We start from the raw sequence: 25,495 nt of genomic DNA, 5'->3' as shown, positions 1-25,495 counted from the left end.
CAAATCAATTTATGCAATGTCTGTCTCAGACCCTTTACTGGTTTAAACTAAACCAGACACTCCCAGCATGCCTGGGTGGGGCTCTCTGCTCAACAGCAGAGCTGGCCCCTCGTCTCTGCTCCCTGGCTGGAGCTCAGCACAGACTTGCAGGCACAGCAGGGTCTTCTGGCTTCTCCATGCCCCCCTCCTCCCCCTTCTTCCACCACTCACTGCTTAAGCAGAGATCCCTTCCTCCTCTCTCCCACAGCATGTAGTATGCTAGCTAATGCTGTGCTGAGGCAGATAGGACAGTATCTGCTTAGGGCTTTTTGGAGCTAATCAACAGTTCAGTTGCTGATGTCCCTGCATTCCTTCCTCTAGAAAAATCTGTTTAAGAAGAGCTTTAACTAATGAGCGAGGCTTTGTTTTCTGTCGGGGTGCTAAATGCTGATAACAGAGCTGATAAAGGCTATGTTACCAAGGGCGAGGGGACCCCTCCTTAATCACAGTGTCCTGTTGGGGTCTGGCCACACACCCCTCAGCTTACCCCTGTGGAAGGGGAAAGAGGGCTGCTCTACCGCCTCCCACCTTCTAGCCTAAGCCACGGCAAGCCTGCATTTCTGGAATGAAAAGGGAATATCTATCCATCTCCAAATCAGTTCAAGCTTTGCAGGTTGACTAATCTTCAATCTTTTCCATTCAGGTGCAGGCTTTTTGAGTGTCTGTCCCTAGTCTTCAGGTTCAGACCATGAAGTCCAAATGCTTGTCAAAGCAGAAACAGCCACATGAGGCATAGCCACGTGGCAGAAAACAGATCATTTAGAAGAACGGCTTGTTTTTATTTAAGTTGCATATCCTAAAATTTGTGACTTTTTTTTGCAGGATTTATTGCATCCACTTGTTGTTTTTAAAGGAGGGATATTTCTTTCTCTCTTCCCTTTACTCGGATATTTTAAAAACTAAAAAATATTTTGTAGGACTGATTTAGGGCTTGCTACGCATCAGGTGTATCAGACATTGGCTGCTTCCTATTAGAAATGTCCTAGTTTATTGAACTTTCTTTAGAATTTATAAATTACCTTTATGTTTCATTCAATAGATTTTAAATGTAAATGGGACCTTATGTGTTTTTTATTAAACTTTAGAGTACCATCCTGTAAGGGATAAAACTGTGAGCTCATTGGAAAGATAACCACCAATCTGAGTACAAAATTACTTCAGAACATGTACACCTTCCTATAACAGATATTTGTTAACTGGAGTTGGGAAAGCAAGTTAGCATGAGCTAAAACAGCAACTATACTTTTGAAAGGGAGAAATGCTATTTTTTTTTAAAAGGCCCTAAATTGAAAAAAACAAAGGCAGTTAAGTTCCTAAGAGGAACTGTGGGTGCAAGTTAAGGAAACAATACTGGAGTCTCAAGAGGGCTGTGTATTTTTTAATGAAGTGGGAAACAGGAAGGCAAGCAATAAACCAGGCAAGGTTCATTTTATTATTTGAACCAACTAGAACCTTCATAGTCTGGGGTTCTGCTTTGGTGGTTTAGTTTTTTGGGGGGGGGGTTAGTTTTGGTTTTATTTGCTCCACTTTGCTTGAATTGTAATAGACAGCATATGATAGAAAACTAGTAGAGCTGAAATGAAAATTGAAAAGGAAAATAGCTAAAGACAGAAATAAACAAGAAAAAAAATGCCTGGCATATCAAAAGAAGGAAGCCTGCAAAGACCACATAGGATCCACTTGATCGCCAGTACTAGAAGGAAGCAATTAAAAAAGATGAGCCTATTTCTGGGAGGTAAAATTATTGTGTGTCAACCTTCACAGCACTAGAGAGTGGGAAGGCACTTAACAAAGGCCTGTTTCTTACTGGAACTTAAGACCAGGGTTTTCTAGCTGAAGTAGCAAAAGAAGACATACAGGATCAAATTTATAAATTAAAAAGCAGAAAGTTACCAAGCCCAGATGGTATACATCTACAACTCCTAAAAGAGCTTAAGAATAAAGTGACTTTACTAAGTTGCTAACAGATATAGAATCTTGCAGGAAAAAGAAACAGCTGCTGATAGATGGGAAGTAGCAATATACTATATTTAAAAAAGGTTGTAGGAAAGTCGAAGCAGTGCATACTTGTACATCTGGGTTTTAAATTATATCAGTTCATGAAAAAGCATCTTGAGAATTACTCTAAACAGCTAAGTGAAGACTTTTGCTCAGTGTGCAGCTGTGGTCAAAAGAATAATTAAGATGTTAGGCCAATAAGGAGCAGATGGAGAATAATACAGAAACCATGATTTTTTATGAACCAGTGTTGTGACCTCATTTGACATGCAGTGTTCCATATTTGTCATCCCATCTTAAAAAGGAAGTTACGGTGTTAGAGAGGACTCAGAGAAGGACAATGAAAATGCTCAGATGCCTGAAAAAAATTTTAACTGAAGACGGGGACAAAATTGGCCAATTTGTTTACCTTCCAGAGAAGATGCATCAGAGTGGATATAATAAATAAACCAAGCAATGAATTGTAAAAATATGGTAGAATAAAAACTTCTATTCCCCCTATCTTATCATAAAAGAACAAGTCTCAAAATCAAAATGGATACAAGGAAAATACAGTTTTCAAAGAACTTCTAATTAGTCTACACCAATCATTTCCGCAATCTATGGAATCGTGACATAGGATGTTGCTAAGGCCAAAAAACTTAGCAAGGTCGCTGGATTTTTGCATGGGTACTGCTATCTAGACTAAAAAACCCCCGCAAAAAAAGTTTTGGAAAAAAAAAAAGCTACCTCATGCTTTGGGGCTTACAGTAGTCTCTTAACTAATAGGTGTTAACTGACTTTACAGTCTCTTAATATGTGTAATTTCATGGAGAAATGATTATCCCACGTAAGGCTGCTGTGGAGTTTCTTGCTCCTTTTCTCAGAAGCATGTTGGTTATTGGTATTGGACTGGATGGAGCACACATATCAGATCTTCTAAGGCAGTGGTGCTCAGCCTCTGGCCAGGCCCCAATCTGGCTGTGCAGGGGGAAGGGGGCATGGCCTGACTCTGACCTGGCTGTATGGAGCTTAGGAGTACAGCAGAAGTTACACTCCTGGGATATGTACAATTTTGTGCCTGCATAATTTCGCATGTCAAATGTATAAATGTGCATAATCACATAATATCACATAATTCCCCAGGGTGTAGCTGGTGAATGGGAAGGGGAGCACCTGCCTTCAGGAGTGCGGGATGCGTGTGGGATTTGTGCATGGGTGTGGATCCCCCTGCCACACACCCCATACTCTGTGGTGCACAGCCCTTGCTCCGGGGGCAGCAGCAGGCCCGCAGGGCATTCCTGGCTGGGGCATAGCCCCCAGGAGTGTGTCTCTGGCAAATCCCAGCGGCGGCATGTGGCTCCTGCCTGCAGTGCTGTGAGCCCCACATGCTGGCACAAAGTCTGGCCCAACTGTGTACACCAGCAGGCCGGGCCAGGTTGGCTCCATGCAGCCCCTGGAATTTGCTGGAGCAGTGTGCAGCCAGGGGGCTCTGCCTGCTGCGGCCAGGAGCACCCTGGGGGCTGTGGGGGGGGGCATTTGATGGTCAGGGGCTATTCATGAGGGAGGTGTTTGGGGCGGGGGTTGTGCTGGGGGAGGGGACGTGGTGGGGTGTTGTACATGCGGGGGCATCCCCCACAAACCCCACAGACTCCCTGCACAAATCCTATGCATTTCCATATCCCCCCCCACAAAGAACACACACACACCCCTTTGCAGCCCCCCCACAAATCCCACGCACTTCCATATCCATACCCATCCACAAAACCCACTCATTCACACCCCAAGCCCCTTCATAACCACCCCCACACACCCCCAAATCCCCCCACACTCATCCCACCCAGCCACCCCCACCCCCCACACAAGTACCAGCCCATATTTCTAAAAAAGGTTAAAATAGCGTTATATTTGATTTGAAAAAATATTAATTAACTGCACATAATTTTGAATTTTTCTGTGCATAATTCCCTGGGGTGTAGATGGTGGTATTAATTACCAGTTCTCCCTGTCACCAAATTTCCCAACCCATGGGAAGTCCCACAAGCCAGGTGCTAGAGATCTGTGGCCTGGATTTGGTTCATGGGCTGGCAGTTGTGCACCACCACTCTAAGGCAGCTCCTGAGGTTTTTTCCCCGCTTAGTCTTTTCAAGAAAAACCTTTTTCCATTTCAGCACCTATACATTTATCCCAGATTGTTTGGGTGGGAAAAAAGCTTAAATCTCTAATGGCTATCCTCTGTGCTATCAAATTTTTCTAAGTAAGGGTGTTATCAATTGTTATTGTACTGGGAAACTTAAAAAAGACTTTTCCCATATTGAAGCACTGGTCCAAATGTGTGAATTTTTTGCATTTAGGGTCAATGTATAGTTAGCACCTGAAGGAAGGGGGGCATTGGTGAATAAATTACATTTACCTTAATTGGAAAGTGTCTCCTCCTTATCCCATCTTGTTGGTTTTTTTGGAAGGTTAAGAAAACTTTTATATCGGCTTTCCATTTAAAATTGCCTATCAATATTCTGGCAATTTCAGTTAATACCAAACTGATATTGTGGTGTGGGTGTTGAATATGTTCTGTGTCTTGAGGGAAACTCTCACATAATTTCAGGAGTTTATTTCAAGAGGGCTGGGAGGGATCCACCAGGCATCTGTATAGCCAACTCTGATTCTTCTACCAAAGCAACTTTCTTTTTCTCCCATTGTGGTAATAAAGCCTGTTTTCTCCTAAGTTTCCTGATAAAATGATTCATGCAGCTGTCTTACAGTATAGGAGAAAAATACCATTATGTTCAGGGTCTTTCAGCTATGTGTCACTGAAGAACTAGTGACATCTAATGGTTGGCAAAGATAACTGCAGGTGATGATGGATTTTTTTAGTTTAGCTAAGATCCGGTATTCCCTTCAATCTGAAAAGGGTGATTTATTAGCTAACTCGGAAGTGCTATGAGAAGAGTTCTGGGTACATCCATAAAGCAGCATCTGGAGCATGAATCTTGTAGTATTGTATCTATATATCTATTAGTGACCTGGTTTTCAAAAAATCTCTCTTCCCTCCTTTTACTTAATTCTTTTAGGTACTAGGGCAGCTGCAGAGTATACAAATGGTATCTATGACATTATGTCACCTGCTCCATCAGTATATTTGGGTACATTCCAAATTCTGCATCTCCTAGAAGACCTGAAGATGGCACTAGAAATGTTAGAGGACCCTCGAGAGAGAGAATCATTAAGGAATCAGATACCAGGGGCCACGGCAGCATGCATACGGGAATGGCTGGAAGATAATTTGGTGAGTAGTTGGTAGCAGCTCTTCCATTTGCTTCACAAATAACATTGACCCCTGTACCTGATGCTTTTTTTTTTTTTTTTTTTGGTCCTGGAGTTCAAACAGCACTAATTTAAACAAGTTTTACACCTGAAAAATGCTTTGTACTAAAGACTGGCACATTAGAAGGTGGAAAGTCTAACAAAGTGGTACAGGTCTCTGTGGTGGGGGAAGCAGAAGGAGGTAAAGGGAAAACAATAATGCTTTCTCTTCTGTTTTGTTTCCACTGCCTTCCTCTGAATAAAAACAGTCACATGAGACTATTTGCAACTAGGTGCAGAACCTTTTTCCCTTCAAGGTCCCTGTTTCAGGGTATGACTGTAAGCCAGGGCTGGGCAGTTATTTCGGACAGAGGGCCGCTTACCGAATTTTGGCAAGCTGTCAAGGGCTGCATGGATAGCCCTGCCCCTTAACAGGTGCCCTTCCCCCGGTCACTATCTTGGGTTCTGCCCCTAACCTCTGACCTTTACCACTAGAAGTCCCTCCCCTTGCCCCTGGAATTACTCCTTTGGGGAAGAGGGTTTGCCATCTTGGGGGGGGGAAAAATTGCATACTAAAAATCAAACACTCATAAAAATATATTTTTGTCCAGACTTGTGTGCATTTGTCCTGTATATTCAGAAGTGATTGCATATGGGGGTTTGTGGGGATGTGTATGTGTGTGGGTATGGGAGCCATGTAGTGCAAAGTGGGCAGGCAGGAAAGTGGGGAAAGAGGTGGGGGGGAGAGTGGAAGTGAGCGGGAGTGTGAGGCCTGTATCAATGTCCTGGGGCCAATGCTCAGGGCCCATAGCAGGGTGGTAGGGGCACGGGGTGTGGGCTGGCAGGGGTCTGTGGAGCTGGGCTGGGCTGCACCAGCAGGGACAGGGGGGAGCTGATCTGGCTCCATAGAGCCCATGCTGGCCGGGACCCTGCGCTCTTGCCGCCCTGCTCTAGGCCCCGCTGGCTCTGGCCCCAGCCCCAAGACACCAGTGTGAGTCCTATGCTCCTGCCCAGCTGCCACTGGCTGCCGCACACCCACTCACTCCCAGTCCCCCCACCTCAGTCCCGTGGTACAGGTGGGGAGTAGCATGGAGCCCTGACTCTGCGCACCCTGTACGTGCCAGTCTTGTCTGAGCAGTGGTGGCGGGGAATGAGCTGATGCTCAGCACGGGGGAAAAGCACCCCTTCCTCCCCCATTGCCAGCACTTCCTGCTGCAGCCACTCGCAGCCTGCATGGGGCTGTCCTGCCTCTGCCACATCACTGCCACCCCGCAGGGCAGTGGTGGCAATGGAGAGCAGGCACAGGCACCCCCATGTGGGCTCCAAGTGGCTGCAGCAGGAAGAGCCAGCCACAGGGAGGGGGAGTGGATGCTTTTCCGCTGCAGTGAGCACCAGTTTGCTCCCCAGAAACTGCTGCTCTGTGTGGAGGAAAGTGGCCCCCCCGACTCACTGCCACTGGGTAGTGTTTGCTGCAGATGCCTGCCCAGTGCTCATGCTGCACTAGGCGGTGGTGCAGCTGCTTCACCGCTGCTTCTCTGCTGCCCAGAGGGGGCTTATTCAGCCACTGGCCCTAGCACAGAGCAGCAGCAGCTGGAGTCTAGCTGGGCAAACCGCGCTCTGATGCCAGCAGCTGAATAAGCCCCCTCCTGCCGGGAGGAGGCTTGCCCCAAGCACAGAATAGCAGCTTCTCAGAGCGCAAGCCCCTTCCCAGTGGGGACCATGCTGTGGAGTGCTGCGAGAGGCCTGCAGGGCTCTGGCCTGTTCGGGACCCAGCATTGCTGCGCATAGCCGGTCACAGCTCTGCTGGCCCTGCAGTGCAGCCCCTCACTGGCAAGGGGCTCACACTCCCCCACAGTATGACAGGGGCTGCCACCCCCCAATAAGGGCCCTGCCATCTCCCGCTGCAGTGGCAGGGAGGAGGCACAGCGGGGCAGGGACGGGATTATTCTTCCTTCCAGCCTCTGACGGAGGGGACAGCCAGGGGCCTATTCTAAGCAGGGAGTGAGGGGGGAATGCTGGGCAGATTTGGCTCCGGTTCCTCCTGTTGGCACAGGAAGGGGAGAATTAAAGCCCTCTCTGGGCAGTTCAGCCTGGGTTGGCCCTGCCCCCCACCACACCACAGCTTCCTTGCAAACAAGGGCCGCTCTAGCGCCCCTCAGCATCTGCCCTGAGCAACTGCAGGCATGTGCCTGCATTGCCTCAGTGCAGACAGCATATTTGTCCTGTTACTAACCAGTTCAGCCTAGACAAGATAGACTAACATGCAAAGGTTGAATCAGTTCAGGCTCTGGCTTTTTGAATGTCTGTCCCTAGCCTTGAAAGATAAAAAGACCTCACTGGAGGCGAGAGAGAAGAAACACAAGTGGAATGCCAAAATTCTTCTCCAAAGGCACTGGTTTGGTACTTATGATCTCGACCAATAATTTTCAAAGTTTCAGAAAAGTTTAGTTGTGTTGATGGGTGAGGGTTAAATTTGTTGTATCAGTCCATTTTGCTTCCTCATCATTTATCTTTACTACCCTGTTTCACTTGCTTTTTAGCTGCCTTGAAATTAACATATGCTAATAGTTCTGGAAGGTCTTCCCCTTTTAGGTTTTTTTGTTACCCACTTTTCTGTCTACATACTTTAGAAGTGCTGTTCTCTGAACCAAAAATTTGGAAACATGAAAGGAAGTTGGTGCAGATTTTAATGTAGTTTTTTATTTTGCTTTTTTAAAAAGATTTCATTTAGTTTTTTATCATTTGAATCTGTATCAAATCCTAGGGCATACTCATATGCCGAGTTCTAAGTGAAAATTCAGTCAGAATCTCAGGTCCTGGCCTTTGTGGGAAGGTGAAGGAAGTTCTTTTAATAATATAAAGTTTTAGTAATTCAGGCAATCCTTTACATTTTAAAGCATCATGCACACTCTGATTATCCCTGAGCTACAAAGTTCAGGTGAGCTGGGATCTGGTGCTTTTCATAGTTTCATAGTTTGTAGGGTCAGAAGGGACCTGAGCAGATCATCTAGTCCGACCCCCTGCCTTACCAAGAAAGAATACTGGGGTCAAATGACCCCAGCAAGATGTTCATCTAACCTCTTCTTAAACACCCCCAGGGTAGGAGCCTGCACCACTTCTCTTGGAAGCTGGTTCCAGACCCTAGCTGCCCTGACTGTGAAGTAGCGCCTCCTGATATCTAACCTAAATCTACCCTCTGCCAGCTTGTGACCGTTATTCCTGGTCACTCCTGGCGGTGCTTGGGGAAACAGTAACTTCCCCAATACCTGCTGATCCCCCCCTGACTAGTTTATAACAGGCCACAAGATCCCCCCTCAGCCTTCTCTTGTGGAGGCTGAACAGGTTCAGGTCCTGCAGCCTGTCCTCATAGGGCCTGCCCTGTTGTCCCCTGATCATACGAGTGGCCCTCCTCTGGACTCTCTCCATGCCGTCGACATCCCTCCTGAAGTGCGGCGCCCAGAATTGGACGCAATACTCCAGCGGCGGCCTGACCAGTGCCACATAGAGGGGGAGGATCACCTCCTTGGACCTGCTCGAGATGCATCTGTGGATGCATGCCAAGGTGCCTTCCTGACTGCCTCTCCACACTGCCGGCCCATGTTCATCTTGGAGTCAATGATGACCCCCAGATCCCTTTCCGCCTCCGTGCTGATAAGAGGGGAGTTCCCCAACCTGTAGGTATGGTGCCGGTTGTTCCTCCTGAGGTGCATCACCTTGCACTTGTCTGTGTTGAAACCCATCCTATTCTTGTCCGCCCACCCTTGTAACCTGTCGAGGTCTGATTATAGCCTGTTGCATCCTTCCAATGTACCCACGTCCCCCCACATCTTAGTGTCAGCAGAAAATTTGAACAGGGTGCTTTTTACCCCCTCATCCAAATTGCTGATGAAGGTGTTGAACAGTGCGGGCCCGAGGACCGAGCCCTGCAGAGCCCCACTGCCCACGTCCTTCCAGGTTGAGAAGGACCCATCTACTACCACCCTCTGGGTGCGGCCCTCCAGCCAGTTGGCGACCCATTTGACTGTGTGGGTGTCTACACCTTAGCCCCCCAGTTTCTTAATGAGAACAGGGTGAGAGACGGTGTCAAAAGCCTGCCGGAAGTCCAGGAAGATTATATCCGCTGCTACCCCTGCATCTAACGATCTGGTGATCTGATCCTAAAAGTCCACCAGGTTGGTCTGACAGGACCTGCCACTGATGAACCCATGTTGGTTGCCCCTAAGCATGCAGTCTCCTGCTGGCCCCTCCTGGATGTGTGCCAGCATAATTTTCTCGAACAGCTTGCCTAGGATCAAGGTGAGACTAACCGGCCTATAGTTTCCCGGGTCCTCCTTCCTGCCTTTTTTGAAGATGGGGACCACGTTGGCCCTCTTCCAGTCCTCCGGTATCTCACCAGAGCACCACGAGTACTCATAAAGTTGTGCCAGGGGACTTGCAATGACCCTGGCCAGTTCCTTTAGAACTCTAGGGTGGAGATCATCCGGACCAGCTGACTTGAATACGTCCAACCCCTCCAGAAGCTCCCTAACTAAATCCTCGCTAACCCGTGGCCCAGGTGTGCCTCCCCTGGGGCCCAAGGGGGGCCCAGCAGAGAGGTGGCTGTTCTGGTCCCTACTTAGGAAGACGGAGGCAAAGAAATCGTTAAACATGTTAGCTTTGCCGTCTGGTGTGACGACCGAGTTTCCCATGTCATCCTGCAAGGGCCCCACATTACCCGGGACCTTCTTTTTACCCCCTACATATTTAAAAAAAGACTTCTTATTGTCCTTAATCTGGGAAGCTAGCCCCAGTTCCATCTCTGCCTTGGCCTTCCTAACTGCCCCCCCTACATCCCCGAGCAACTACAGAATAGCCCTCCCTGGTGATGACCCCTTCTTTCCACTGGGTATAAGCCTCCTTTTTAGCAAGGAGACATTCCCAGATTCTTTTGGTGAGCCACAGGGGCTTGTGTGCTCTCCTGCTCCCTTTGATCCTCGTTGGGATTACCTTCCTTTGGGCTTGGAGGATCGTCTCCTTAAGGAGTGACCACTCTCCTTGGACACCTGGCTCCCCTCCCCCCCGGGACCTCAGCGCTTCTCCAACTATCCTCCTTAGCTCGTTGAAATCTGCCCTCCTAAAATCTAGGGCCGCTGCCTTACTGCATGCCTTTGCCACCTTGCACTGGATGGTGAATTCCAGCAGGCAATGATCGCTGTCACCCAGGTATGGTCACTGACTGCTATAGTACAAATGCAAGCTTCATAGCCCCAACAGGTAGGTTACAAGCAGTGTTCTACCACCTGACTTTAAATTTCTTGTTCTATACTAATCTTGTAAATAATACGTATTCCGTGATGCAGTCGTTTTTTTCATGGGGAAATAGAAGCCACAGTTTCCTTTTAAGACATCAGTATTCACAAATCTTGCAACTCTGTCTAGTGCTTCATAAATTGTGTTGATTTGTGTATAGCATTTGGGCAGTATGTTTTACCGAGCAAACCATCTCTTAGGTCTCTTGTGAAATACGTTAAGTCTCCTGTGTTTTCCTGTAGTTTTCACTTTATCTATAAACTCTGAACCATTTTTTATTGTTGCATAAGGTTTGTCCACAAAAGGAAGTGAGTGCACAGGAAAGCAGGGTATGAATCTTAGTGAACTATAAATTCTGACCCCAGCTTTGCGTGCACTAATTCTCCTTATTTATAAAAGTATATCTAACACTTTCTTAGCATAGATGTAAAAATGGAAAATTGTCAAAGTAATTCCCAAAGAATTCTCCTACTAAATGGTAGCAGCTCTGATCAGGCATCAGGGACAAATCTGACCAAAAAGATAGGTCAGCAAAGTCTGCAGTGAACCTAGGTCATGCATTCCAGATTTAAGAACCCAAGGCTGAGAATGTCACAGTTTCAGGCCTGAGTACTAAAATCAAAAGATGGATGGAAACCCAAAATAAATTAGTGACCAGTACACTCCAGGCAATACAGACATAAAATACCTCATATAGCAAGCCCTGCCATTCTTTGCTAAAAGCAGCTTCTGAATAGTCCTTGCAAAGTGCTTTTTGGTAATTGTGGAGGAAAAACATTGCAAACATTGGGTGTTATGACCAGAACTTTTGTAATTAATAAAGCAAAAATCAGAGTAGGGATATCTCATGATTCAAATTAAAAACACTGTCTAATAAAGACCAGAACAAAACCTTCCATGGGAACAGATTACCCCACATACAAACTCAAAGTTTCTTGCACCTTCTTCTTGAAGATGCACCAGCAATTGTTAGAGACTTCAGGTCTGAACCAGTATGACAGTTCCTATATTGTTTAACATTCTATAGAAAAAGATGGGGTAAAAAAATATTCCTGTTATTCCTAGCTACTCCTGCCTGCATATCCAGGAAAAGATGGGGAAAAAAAATACCAAATTCCTCTTAATAGATGAGCATGTGTCTTTTAATAGATGAAACAAGTATGCGAAATGTAATTCTAGACTGATTTTTGCCTTCTGCAATTTGATCGATAGCCAATATATTCCTATGTCTACCAGAATATGCCAACCATTGACTTCACTATACTGATATAATTTTAGAATAATAAAACTCTTTTTATCTAAAACACTGTCCAGTCTGTCCCCTCTCTTCATGCCTATTAAGTTTTTTTGCTCATGTGTATAGCACGTCCACATTAAATGCTGAAATGCTCGGGGAAATTTCACAGCCATAAATGACACCACATAAAGAAGAATAATTGACTCTTTGTGAAATGCAGAGTATCAAAACAAGAAAAAAATGACCCATCAAACTACTCGTTGCTTTTTTATCAGTTTTTGGTAAAGGGCTAATGCAAATGACTACTTAAACTCCTTGCAGCAAGTTTTTACTGAGTGCAGAATCATTTTCCCTTGAAGGAAAAAAAGCTTGTTGAAAAAAACTTTTCAAAATAAAGTTTAATGTTGACTGTGTAGACACAATTCACCGTCCCTCCTTTTATTGTAAAAGAACACAACATCTGAGTACTAGTTCTGTTATAAAAGAGAAAAGTAATTGCATCTGGGGATTTGTAACTGGATACAAAACCTTTCACCTCTAGGTCACCAGTTCAAATGTGGCCCCACGTTGATAGTGACAGAAACCATATGTTGGCTGTTCTGTGCACCTACAATATAAGAAAGCAGATTGGTGACCCTAGTCTAGTTCTTCTGTACTGTATCAATGTGTAAACCTAAAGTCTAGGTAAAGACATTCAAAAAATCAGAGTTTGAATTGATTCAATTTTTGCGGGTTAGTCTAACCTGCATAGATTGAACAGGCAAGCAAGTGAACAGACATTCACTTTTCACTCTGGAAATGCAGGCACATACCTGCAGTAGCTCAGGCCATAAGCCAGGTGGCAAACCCTCCCCTGGAGGGAAATTAAGCTGAGGGAAGTGACATGGCCAGGCCTGGGCAGGCCTAAATATTATTAGGGATGGATTTAAACCCCCACCCTAGCCTGCAGGGACCACAATCAGGGTGTGCCTGGAAGGGAAGAGGGGAAGCTAGGGGTCCCCAGCCCCTCCCATCCTCACTCACTCACTGGCTGGCAGCAGGAATGGGAGTGGGACCAGACCTTGGAAGCCCGAGAGGAAGTGAGTGTATAATCCCCCCATTGCAGGGGTGGGTGGCACAGGCACTGATCGGCTTCACTTGTGCAGCTGGGGCTGTGGTGGCCAAATGCCAGTAGTTTGAGGGGAAGGAGGGATTTAAGCCCCTCATTGCATGCAGCAGCAGTAGGGTAACCAACATGGCACCCTGGGCCAAGTCCCTCCAAGGAGCAGCCAGCTGGCCACAGGGGAGCAGGAGGGAAGGAGGAGGGATGTGACCTGGCTGTGGGGGGGAGGTGGGGAAGCCAGGACTAGTTACAGAGCCTGACTGCAGAAGCATGGCCTGAGCTGGGGCAGCCCCAGGTGGCAAGGATCCCCCAAAGTGGGGGCTATGGTTTGCAGGTGGGCTGCGGCTGCAGTGTGGCTCCCTGCCCCCTGCCTCTCCTGGCAGCAACAGTGGAGCAAAGCATCGTGGTGGACAGAGGTGAGGCACCTGTCACAAGCTGCCTGCTTGCAGTGGCACCAGGCACTCAGGGTCGGCTGTTACAATCCAGGGGCATGGGCAGTGGAGGGGGAAGGCAGTGGACCACTGCAGCCTGGTGTGGCCCAGCCCCTCAGCCCAGGAGTGCAGCCCAGTCCATCCCACAGCAGCATGCCCCGAGCACCTGGTTCTGCCGCAAGCAGGCAGTGGGTGACAGGTGCCTCACTTCCGCACACCACAATGGTTTCCTTTGCCACTGGGAGAGGGAGAGGCGGGCTGCTGCAGGCCAGTAGCTGTCTACGCTCCTGGTCTGTTGGGCCAGGCCAGACCGGGCTACAGCACTCCATTGCCTCCCTCTGCTGCTTCCCACATCCCAGCTCCCCTCCAACCACAGCCAGGTCACATCCCCCAACCCTCCAGCTGGCTGGTCACTCCTTTGAGGGACTTGGCCCAAGTGCTGTGGTGTGGGCCCTGCTTCAAGCAATCTGCAGCATGGGACAGAGTCAGCACCATGTTAGTACCCCCACCCCATTGCTGCCTGCAGTGGGGGAATTAAACCCTCCCATTCCCCTCAGGCTACTGGCATCTGGCCGCTGTGGCCCTGGGTGCATGAACGGAGCCTATCACTCTATCAGTGCCCACACTGGCACCCCTGCAATGGGGGGATTAAATCCCCCTTCCCCTGAAGGTACTGGAACCTGTCCATGCCCCCTCTCCTGCCACTGGAGCAGTGAGTTTGGTGGGGGCTGGGGACTACTGGCAAGGGCTGCTACCCCCCTGCCTGGCAAACCTGACAGGACTCTATTGCAGGGTTTCATACACCCCTGTCCTTTCTCAGCCGGCTGGAGCAGTGATAGTGCTCTGACTAGGGGGGAGAGAGGTGGGGCCAACGCTGCTTGGCTGGAACAGACAGCACAGCCCAGCCAGGGCTGCAGGGCATGCTGGGATGCTGAGAGACTCTGATTTAACTTAAACCAGGAAGGGGTCTGAGACACAAATTCCATAAACTGGTTTGACTTCAGTCAGTTAAGTCTGATACTACATTCAACCAGGTTTATCGCAAACCAGTTTCAGCCATTTGAAACTGGTTTATGTACAATGAACTTCTGTTCTGTTACAGGTTTGAACTGGTTTCTGATCACTTATACCAGTTTATGTGTAACTTCTGTCCCTAGGAAAACCTTATCTTGGTCAACAAAGGTTCTCATGTGTTGCGTCTGCATTAGCAAACTTCATAAACACAATTCAATCCTTTAATCTGTCATACAGATAGCACTTTACCTTATTTCTAGGTCTTCTTACCTTATGGAGGGCATTTCAGATATCCCTGAGTTGTAGAACAGTGGTTTTCAACCTGTGACCTGGGGATTCTTGGAGGTCTGCAGACCATATCTAGGGGGTCTGTGGAAGATTACTCTAATACATGCCACTTATAATTCAAAAGAGTCCACGCCTCCATTCAAATATGGAAAAAAGTTGAAAACCACTGCTGTAGAGAATAGAGTCCTCTTGCAGCAACTGAAGTGCACACACCCTTATGCAGTGGCCAGTACAAACATATTAGGACTCCCTGCCCGAGGAGCTTACAAATTCTACTATTGCTACCACCGGTGGTGAATTGCAGCTGCAAAGTTTGCTAGGGTGGATAAGGCCATGGAGTTTGGGCTGACTGGATCAGGATTGAGTTACATTGACATGCTGATGAACACAAAGTTTCAATGACCATTATCCATGTTATACAATATTCTATAAATAAATGAGATGCTTTTGGCCGTTAGGTACTTTTCACAAGCACTAAATCTATTTTAAATTTAACACAATTAAAATGGTAGCATTCTCTAGGATGTTTGCTGTACTCTAGATATAGGTATGTAGGATTCCAGGAAATTTAGCTATGTTCTTATAATAATAGGAATAACATAACCAAGAATTCTTTACCTGTATTTTTATAAATGTCTGCTTTAATTTTTTATTGTGAAAACAGTGGTGGGGACCACAGTTTAAGTAGAATTGATTTGTGAACTTCTGAAAACATGCATCTGATCCAAAAAGATTTAAAGGGAATGATATAAGCCCCTAAGTACAATCCATCTGTCGTACTGGAAATTAAATTCAGTAAGGCCATTGGCTCAAACAACAAGGCTTATAAATTTTCTGTCTTTCATCCTGAGATTTGAGGTTCTAGAAGCTACAGTGTGACTTTGCAAAGAGATTCCATTGAAGCTCCTGATGTTTCTGTAACATTAAGGACTTGGGACAGACATTACACATAAACTGGTTTCAGTGACCAGAAACTGGTATATACCTGTAGCAGAACATGCGTTCAGTGCACATAAACCAGTTTCAAAATGGCTAAAACAGATTAAAGATAAACCTGGTTGAATGTAGTGTCAGACTTAACTGATTTGCATTAAACCAGTTTATGCAATGTCTGTCTCTGACCTGTTCCTGGTTTAAGTTAAACCAGAGTCCCCCAGTATCCCAGATGTTTTGCAGTCCTGGACTGAGCTGTGTATTCCAGAGAACAGGGCTAGCCCTCTGCTCCCTAGCCAGAGCTCCAGCAGAGAAGGCAAGCACAGCAAGGTCTGCCTTGCTTCCCCTTGCCCCGCATCCTCCCCCCCCTCCCCCGGTTGTTTGCTGCTCAAGTAGGGATCCCTTCCCTCCTTCCCTCCCACAGAATGGATCCCAGCCCCATAGACCCTATGCATGTGGTATGCTAGCTAATGCTGGCAGGTGACTCTGTGCGTGTGTCTCCAATTTCACTGGGACAGAACAAAGGCAGACAGAACAGTGTCTGCTTAGGGTTTTTTGGATCTAATCAACAGGTCAGTGGTAATGTTCCCTCCCTTCCTTTCTTTGAAAAATCTGTTTAAGGAGAACTTGAACTAAGAGAGAGGCTTTTGTTTTGTAGATAGGCTGATAAACATCATGTTATCAGGCCTGTGATGGCTCCCTCACCTGTCAGGTTTGCAGACAGTATGAACAAGCAAGGATGGGGAGATTGAAAAGCTCAGTATCATCAACAGATACATTCACCCTACACACATCCTTTGCCTCTCAGAGTGCTGATCAGGGGCTGGGGGCAGGAACACTCCTGCTCCTAGAGCAGTGAGTAGGGAAAAGCATGGGACAGTGCAGGCTGGGTGGGGGTTTACACCCCTCCCTAATCAGAGGGTCCTGCTGGGGCCTGGCTATGCCTCCCCTTTACCTCCTCAGCTCAGCATTGTAGAAGGGAAGGGAGGGCTAGTCCAGCAAACCCTGGCTTCTAGCCTGAGCCACTGCAGGTATGTGCCTGAATTTCCTCAGTCCAGAGAGAATGCCTGTACAGTTGCGAACTGGTTCAATCTAGGAAGTTTAGACTAACCTGCAAAGAATCAATTCAGGCCCAGGCTTTTTGAATGTCTGTCCCTAGCCAAAATGTATTCCAAAGCTTTACTATATTTAATGGATGTGGTACATCATTCTGTGCATCCTTCCTTTGAAATACTTAACTGCATGGCATAAAAAAATCAGGAGTCTATGGAGGATGTAAAGAGACATTGCATTTGTCCCAGGAGAAGGCCTTTTGTCCCGGAATCCAATAAAGGTTCAAGTCCCTCTGAATTATGTGGGATAAAATATGCTAATGCTTTTTTCCCAGGACAGGGCTGCATGCATCTCTAAGTTTATTGAAGATCATTCCTTGGACAAACCAGCGAGCTGGATGCTCTCACTAGCCACCTATGTGGAGAGGAGCAGCAACACAGCATGGAAAGGCAATGTGTGTAAATGACTGTGCCTCCTACTTTGATGAAATTCAAATCTTGGACAGTTGGGCCTGCATGAAGAGCTTACTATTTGCAGCTAGAGCGCCAAACAGACAAAATGTGCATGGGGTATTGGCCCCAATAGCTATGTTAGTTCAGTGTTTTGGTAGAGAAAGGAAAGAAGGAAGAGGTGCATCCAGTCCTCGCAGGCTTTTGAGTGTACCTCAAGTTTCTAGCGCCACTTGGAAGACTGATTCCAAATACAGTGAGACAAGCCTTCCCCTTTTGTGGCAGGGTAGGTGAGTCAGAATTAAGACTGTAGTTTAGAACAGGACTATTGTTTTGAAAAAGCAAAGGTGTTTAATTGGGCAGCTGTAATGTTCTAATTCTTTTGAGAATCTATGCCTCTGGGTGACCAGAACTGTGTTTAGAAATGCTTTGTGCCCAGAAATATCGTTGTCTGGCAAACTAAAGAGGAAGCTAGAATTATCATAGAGAACTGTCTATGAAGCAACTTCAGTATCAGAGTTATTTGTTAAATATTTGAGTAGCTCAGTGACCAAATGGCATATCATAAAGTGGGTAGTAATTTCAGCATTAAAAACCACTGACTGTTTTGACTTGGTGAGCTAAATGATGCATATTGAGTTATCTCTTTTTTTGCTAACTCCAAATGTAATTCTGCATTGCTAGTGTGTGTGTGTTACCACATTTTTGCACAGACCCTTTTCCCTTAAGAATGTTTGACTTCAGTTCACTTAAAATGATTATAGCCTAATTTTAAAACAAGTGAGAATCCTATTTCACTGAAACCTAAAGGAAGACTTGCTTCAAGTAAAAAGTCTGTAGTTACTTCAACATGGAGCATTATACATTGGCCTTTAGTGAGCTTCTGACTCTTGAAAAAATGTCAGTATTTTCCTAACCATATTCATTTTTAAAAAATTAATTCTGGCAAACATGATAACTCTGTTTGCCAGATGGTGGGGAAAAAAGATGAGTAGGAAAATCTGATATAAATATTTTTATATACTTTTGAATTCTAAGCCATGCCCACCTCCTAATTTTGATGTTTCGCAGTAATTAAAAATAGCACTTACTATTTTGTTTGTTAAGTATTTTAAGTATCAAAAATTGTTCAAGGAGAGTTTTTCTGTTCTCTTAACTAAGTTTCAAGTTAACCCTTATGTCCCAGTTGAGCAGAATGCTAGAATTGTAATAAGTTCACTTAGGCCCCTAGAAGGTGTAATTTCCATGAAGCAACAGGTAATATTGCTTTTTGGAAACTGTGACACCATGTGGTCTGCTTCATGTTCACAGAGTAAGCTGTTCAAAAGAAAGTGCCCCAAGAACTTGCTCTGCCAGCCCTTCAGCAAGGGGAGCTAGAGAACTGCTGGCAGGGTTGGTCAGAAGAGAAGAAACTCAAGGAAACATTTGAAAGATATTTTGATACTTTCAGTCATGCTGCTAATGAAAACTGAGCTCTGAGCTCCCCCTTGGCTAGGGAGTGGCAGAGTTTGAACTCTCCCACTTTATGAAGTGCTTTTGTGTATGTGCTTTTTCTCTCCCCCCATCTTGTCCCCACCACTAGCTTTCCAAGCAAATCCCATTCCCCTCAGATTACTGTTGTTGATAAGTAATGCATATTATGTTGTTTCTGTTTACATTCTCTTTCTCAAGGGGAAGAGATGAAAATGCTCTTTTAAAAAAGCTTCCCCTCTAGAAAGCAAATCTCTGGTCATTGCTGCTGCTTCTGTACCATGTGGCACCACTGCCCATGGCACAGTAATGACCAGTTATCCTTCTGGTGTCCACAGTAAAAATGTAGTTTTCTCTATGTAATTGGGGATGATCTTTAGGAGCAGAGATCCCCAGGCAGTGTCTGAATATGGGTTGTTGTGAACCTCTGCCATCAGGGCACCATACTTCAAACTGTACTTGCCACTGCCATTGAAACATCCTCTCCTTTTATTAATATTGAGGGGGCTCAGCAATATATTTTCAAGAATCCAAATTTGGGGTAGAGTGATTCTCATTAGCTCTTAGAAAGATTTTGAATGATGGAAATGGAAAATTAGTATTTATCAAAATATCTTTCAGATGTTTACTTGAGTTGCTTCTCTTCTTCAGCAAAGCAATTGACAAATATGCTTTTAAAAAATTTCCTCTTTCTCTTTGTGTCAAACAGTCTACTTGTTGATGGTTTTTCATTTTATGTAACATCCTGCCAGAGCAATTTCAAGTGCTTCCTATTGATTTAATATGATGCACAGCTCTAATTATTTTCAAATATCAATGTTTAAAAGTAATTACTAGGTTTTCATTTGTTTTTTTAAAGAGGCTAAAATGTGAACTGCAAAAAATAAAAAAATCCTTTGATTGAAAGACTTGTTATCAAGGAAAGAGAGAACTTACCTAGTTTTCATGATCAATTTAAAAAAAAACCCCTGAAAAAATATACTTCAATCTACATTGAAACGTGTTTGGTTCAGCTGGCCGGATGTAAGGGCCATGTTACATGGGACACTTAACATGTGTTAAATGCACTTACAATGCTAGCTTCTGTGTATTCAAACAAGACGGTATGTGTAGGGCCGTAAGAAAATTGCAATGTTGTGAACTACGTGGGAACTGCAAAAACTGGAACTCCACACTGTGATTTTTAAGGGTCGCAAGCATAGGTAGCAGAAGGCCGGGGCTAACAGGGCTTAGGCCCCTCAAACGCAAGTAGTACAGAGGGCCTCAGGGCAGCCTGGGCCCGGGCTCCAGGCAGCTGTGGCAGTGGGGGAGGGCAGGCTGTGAAGGCAGGGGAAGGACAAGGTGGGGGCAGCAGATCGAGGTCCAACAGTGAGGGAGGGAGGGAGTGGGGCAGAGGCAGGGGCTGGAATAAGTGGGGCCCTGGGGTAGGTGGCTGGATGCGTAGAGCCTGGGCAGCTCGTCCAGGAGCCTGGGGGGGCTCCTGCCGCTGCACTCACCTTGGGATAGGCCCGGGGGTCATGTGCTGCCTGGACTTGTGCACGGGGCAGAGGCAGACTCGGTGCTGGGCTCTGTGCCCTGCTGCCCTGGGAGCCAGCTGCCATGCATGACGTTATGTGCCTGCTCCCGCTGACTCCCAGAGCCAGATCCCAGAGTAGTGCCAGTGGGACGCAGAACGCAGCAGGCAGACCAGTTCCACCCCACGCACAAACCCGGGGGGTACATGCCGTCTGGGCCGCTCCTGAGGTGCGTGCAGTGGCGGAAGCCACCCCCTCTCATCCCCCTGCGTCCCTGGATGAGCCACCTGGGCTCTGAATCCCACAATCCACCCCAGCCCCTGCTTCTGCCCAACTTCCTTCCTCCCTGTGGGAGCCTCAATCTGCCAGTATTGCTACACCAATAAACGGAAAAGACTCCAAAGCCTCCTGTACCTGCTTTCATCCAAGATATGTTATAAGACCCTGGCTTCACCATGCTGGCTTTCAGAAAAGGAAAGGAGAAAATATATTATTTAAGTTGGAAGCTGAAAAGTGTACGTGCTTTTAAGATACTATTGCGGCTTCCAAGTGGACAAAGAAGATCTTGGGCTTCTGCATTTCTTGTTGTGGGGCAGAAGCATGATCACAAGACCTGTGTCACTTACTCTGTTCTACTCTTTATAAGGACTTGAAGTCTTCAACAAAAATAGTGGCTGCCATAGCAAGCCACACACAAACCATTTTACATGCAGAATTCCTCATAAATGTACTTCAGAGTTCTAGCTCTTTATCAGTGTTCATTGATCTTCTTGGTCCTGTATTCTGTGGGCTGCCTAGTCCAAATAGGCTAGCATGCCTTTTGTATTTTCACCCAGGGAGTATCAGTTGGTCTCGACAAAGCAGCTAATGGAAACCAGCATCTTGCTAAAGATGCCTAATCTAGGGTGTTTTAAGTTTTACCGTACTACATATTAAAGGAACCTTTGGCACAAATGGGTGGATTTTTCTCTTCAAAGCACACACAGATCTCTTGAGAAGTTCTCATTTATAATTCCCAAACTGTAGATGCCCTCTTTGAAAGCGTAAGTCACTTTTCTCTTGTGAAACCTGGCCCTGATCCTATTTCTCCCAGTCCATAAGGATTTTATATCTCTCCCAAAGTCTGCCCACCATAAGCACTAAAATTGTTAAGAACAGAAGTAGGGAGTAAAGACAGGCTAATAGACGTGCTTAAAGTGACGAGATATCCAGAAGCTTCTTCACAGCTCTGAACCATACTGCTGACCTAAAAATTTAAATAACGTTCATTGAAAAGGTTGGGCAAAAGCGTGGACTTGGGCTGCTGATATGGTAGAAAACTAAATGTCTTTATGATGAATTTGACCCTTTTTATCTTCAGAAGCTGAAATGTATGGAATTAGAAATTTCCAAATTCCACGGCAGGGAGGACAACAGAAAAGTATGTGTTGGCTGCATAATGTAGTTTCTTCTTTTGTCCTTAACCCTCCCCACATAAACCATTCTGTAGGGATTGTTTAGAGGAGGGGTTGTCAATCAGGGGTATGCATACCCTCAGGGGTACTTAGAAAAGTCTTTGGGGGTACACGTGGGAGAAAACTCCCCACACATCTTCCTGCTGCTATCCTAATGCATCCTGACAATATTTACATCATAATACAGTGTTTATAGGGTCTCAACAAGACTGGCAGAGAAGCAGTGAAGCTGAGAGCAGCCATCTCCACAGTCTCTTCTGCCCCAGAGATGTTGGAGCTTCCACAGACCTGGAGGGGATGTGAGGAATTTATCACAGAGTAATCCCTTTCCAATCCCAATGGATCTATAATTTTCTCTTTCCCTGCCACCTGTGCAAACAGAAGACAACACTGGGTCTCTAACTGTACAATCTGTAAATTAAGGGTCTAACACATACTGCATCTTGGTAGTTTTAAGTAGTGTGTTGTGGCAAATCTCCTATTTGAAGTGGGATTAAAGAGTACTCAACTTTCTTAAAGTAAAGGTAGTGCATAGACCACAAAGTACTCACAACTGCATGGAGTATTAGCTGTGTAGTTTCTGTAGATTAGTAGGGAAGAAGTTCAGTTAGCTAACTCTCCTGATACTGAAAGGGATATTTGATATTGAATCAGTAGCAGCAGTGATCACTTGGCCTCTTCTGAGACCCTGGGATGGGAAGATACTTTTTTCAATAGCTTCGGACTACAAACAGCAGAATTCAGGAGCTATGTTAATTCAAAGATTATATTCCCATTGCTTCTATAGCTTTCTTTATTCTTGCATTTTATGTGTCGATTTCCTTCGGGTGGGGGAGACACTGGGAAATATGGAAGATAATACTACCTAAAAATACTCAAGTGAAATTCTGAATCAACCAAGAAGGAGGGAAATACTGTTCTGGATTTAAAGGAGTGGGTTTTTTTAAATATAAGAACAATTAGAAGTCAACAATCAGGGGGGTGGGAGGGAGGTACTTATTTCCTGGATAGAAAGAATAATGGGGCAGTATAATGGCAATCTAATAAAAATAAATATTGCTAAACTATAACTTTTTTTTTCTTAGCTTATCTGTATGCGAGTTGAGATTTAAATGTCGGCATTCTGATTCATGTATGACACATTTGTTTTTCTATATTTATTCACTTGGTGCCTTTGGTGCTTTGGGGCAAAGCTCAAACCGGGTGTAACACCCAGCATGCAGGTGACAGGTTAAGAGCAGGCATGTGACTGTTAGGAATGTACATTGTCAACATACCTAGCCGACAAGGTACTGACTGAGCGTGAGATAACTGGGAATTTAGATATGGTTACACTTTAGTCAAGAAGAATGCCTGTAACAAAATCAAGGGGCAGTTGCATGAAATCTGGAACGAATCACCAGACAGAAATAAGGTATGTTAGTAATTTAAAATACTCTTACAGAAGAGAGCCAGTGTTCACCTAGCTGTGAATGTTATATTGAAACAGCGTTGATCAGTAATACAATTCTCTTTGAACATTATTAATCAATGTCCTCCACGGCTGCCAAACAGAGACATTAGGAATGTCAAAAGTTTTTAAAGAATTATAAATGACTTTATCTAGCTCATTAAAGCAAAATGGGGCAGGGAAGCTCTTGAGAGGCAAGGTAGTATCAAAAATAATCTGATACTGAGGAGCTGATGTCTCAAAGTTATAACAGCAAGTCTGGTATCACACTAGAAGTACTGCATAATGTTGATCCAGTGCTTGAGAGAAAATTATTGTTCAGAACTGTTTTATTGTATGATTGTTCATCCCCAGCCCTGCCTCCAGCCAGCTGTCAGCAGCCAGGGGGAGTGGAGAAGAGGGAAATCCTGGCATCTGTGTCCTTGCTTCTGTGTTCCTGCATGACAGAATAGAGAGGGGAGGGGGGACTGCCCCCCATGATGGGCACAGTAGGGAGCAGTCCCCCCTCCCCTCATTGCTCTGACAGTGGAACTATATGCGAATGCCCTTTTATCTGCTGGAAATCCTATGGCTATGGGAACACTTTTGTCTTAGCAAGGTAGTAAGCCCCATCTCTCCAATGATATGATGCAGCATAGCCTCAGGCCCGCCCCCCCCTCCCCAATAACTATGTGTGTATGTTTTTTTTCTGCATAGGATGATATGATCTGAACCCCATTTTTTAATTTCTTACAATGTTCACATTTTTTCCCCCACAACAGTTTTCTCCTAATATGGAATTCTTTATTGCTAGTTCCAGGTTTCCACTGATAAAAATCTAAAGAGGCTGAGAAACTGGAGTATATAAGGAAAAATGAGGATACAACCATAGCTCTGTGTGAAGGAACTAAAGGAACACTATAATGAGAGGAGATTCCCTGAGTCTTCTCCTCACCCCCTTATCCACCAGAACCATTGCTTTGACTATACATTCATCTCAGCATTGCAAGTTTGAAACATTGCCATGCTGTGCAGCTTCAGCTCTAACAGAAAAAGGCTGTAAAAAGTTGGGAGCGTGCCGCTGTCCTTTGTGAAAATGAAACATTGCCCCCTCTGGCAAAAGAAGTGTTCACAGAATACTTGACTTCATCCGTAAGGGTCCTTCTTGAATGCCTTCTATTTCTCAGTGTCTTTTGTAAGAACAGGCAAGCAATTCAAAGTGCAGGGCTTAGTTTTAGGCTTAGCCCCAGCTTGAAATAAACTGAGAAACTGAGTAGTGCTATGATAAACACAGAGTAAAACAGAGACAGGAAATGGGGGGTCTTTGGGTAATGAGTTCCAGCCTCTCTTGAAACAGAAAGCCAGAGAAGGCATTACTTGAAAATAGTTTCTCAGTGACAGCTTAGTAATTTTTAGCTTGTTCTTTTACCATTAAAAGGGAATGGTTATTGCAGGTTTAGACTGCTATTTTTCCAGAGACCGACTGGCATGATATATCTTTTGAAGCCGTTTAGAATGATATTGCCGCTTGTTGCTAAATGTGATCTGCACTAAAACAAACAGATGCTCAGTCTGAAGTTTGTACAGTTGTGTGCTGCATATACATCCGTCGGAAGCATTCGGGAGAAGTCTGAGACTCAGAAGACTTAAATAACGTCTGAACATGGATCCATGTTTTTATATGTGAGGGAAGGAATAGGAAGAAATCACAGTTGTGTTCTGCAGAACAAGGCTTTATCCCCAACCCAAATAGTTGCTCTTAAACCTGGAAATATAATTGCTGAGATGGGCCCAAAGCATGGATTGTGAGATTGATATTTACAAGCACTTTACGTGGCTAAAGAGGGTAAGTAATTTATTGTGTTCTGCTGGCTCTTTGTGACAACTTATTATCGCTAACAAATTTCAAACTGTACAGCATAATGAGGAAAAATACAGCTAATGCTTCAGGTTTAAACTATTGCCAAGTTCTTCATGAGAAACTAATTATAGGCATATTTCCATAACAGGGAAAACAGCTGTTTTTGTCCTTAAAATGCAGCTAAAATCAAGCTTCAAACTAATGGTAAAATGATATTTTATTTTACTTCCATGAAACCTCCAAGCTGCTTCTGAGACTGTAAACCTACAAGGTGCATCCATGTAAGAGTTTATTATATGAAATGAGAGTATGTTGCTTATAACCTACTCTAGGATAAAAGGGGGTGTTTGCTTAACAACAGTAGTTGTTCATTACTTAACCCTTTGTGCATAGGTGTAAGTGCAAGGAACTCCAGAATGGGGGGGGGGGGGAATCTGTTTGTTTGTGGTTTTTTTGGCTTTTTCTTTTTTTAACCTATTTGTTTATATATTATAAAAACAGACTAAATGCAGTTGAACTCTTAACTTTGTGATGAATAATATAAACAAATTTAATTCCCTAATAACTTGATGAGATTATTTTTGTCTTTTCTGCAAGTAAGTAGGTGCTTGCAGTAAAATGTTCATTTCATCTAAGAACCAAGTGATTTTTA

The 25,495-nt window shown here is 45.1% G+C and overlaps 1 protein-coding gene across 11 annotated transcripts in view; it reads left to right on the top strand.

Annotated features, from left to right (window-relative positions):
* PPFIBP2 (PPFIB scaffold protein 2) overlaps nt 1–25,495 on the top strand; it is a 205,714-nt gene that overhangs the window by 82,614 nt on the left and 97,605 nt on the right. For 9 of the 11 annotated variants that reach the window (XM_090032754.1, XM_090032755.1, XM_090032752.1 and 6 more), the window contains exon 3: nt 5,088–5,302. In XM_090032754.1, coding sequence (XP_089888880.1) covers nt 5,088–5,302 — 215 coding nt within the window. Of the gene's footprint in view, nt 1–5,087; nt 5,303–24,090; nt 24,829–25,495 lie in introns of those variants that run through there. The other 2 variants (XM_090032753.1, XM_090032757.1) reach the window with 2 other exon arrangements.

The sequence above is a fragment of the Crocodylus siamensis genome, chromosome 2 (genome assembly GCF_052110815.1).
Source record: "Crocodylus siamensis isolate JL-2025a chromosome 2, ASM5211081v1, whole genome shotgun sequence".
Classification (NCBI taxonomy): domain Eukaryota; kingdom Metazoa; phylum Chordata; order Crocodylia; family Crocodylidae; genus Crocodylus; species Crocodylus siamensis.
This window is presented reverse-complemented; position numbering and strand designations above follow the sequence as displayed.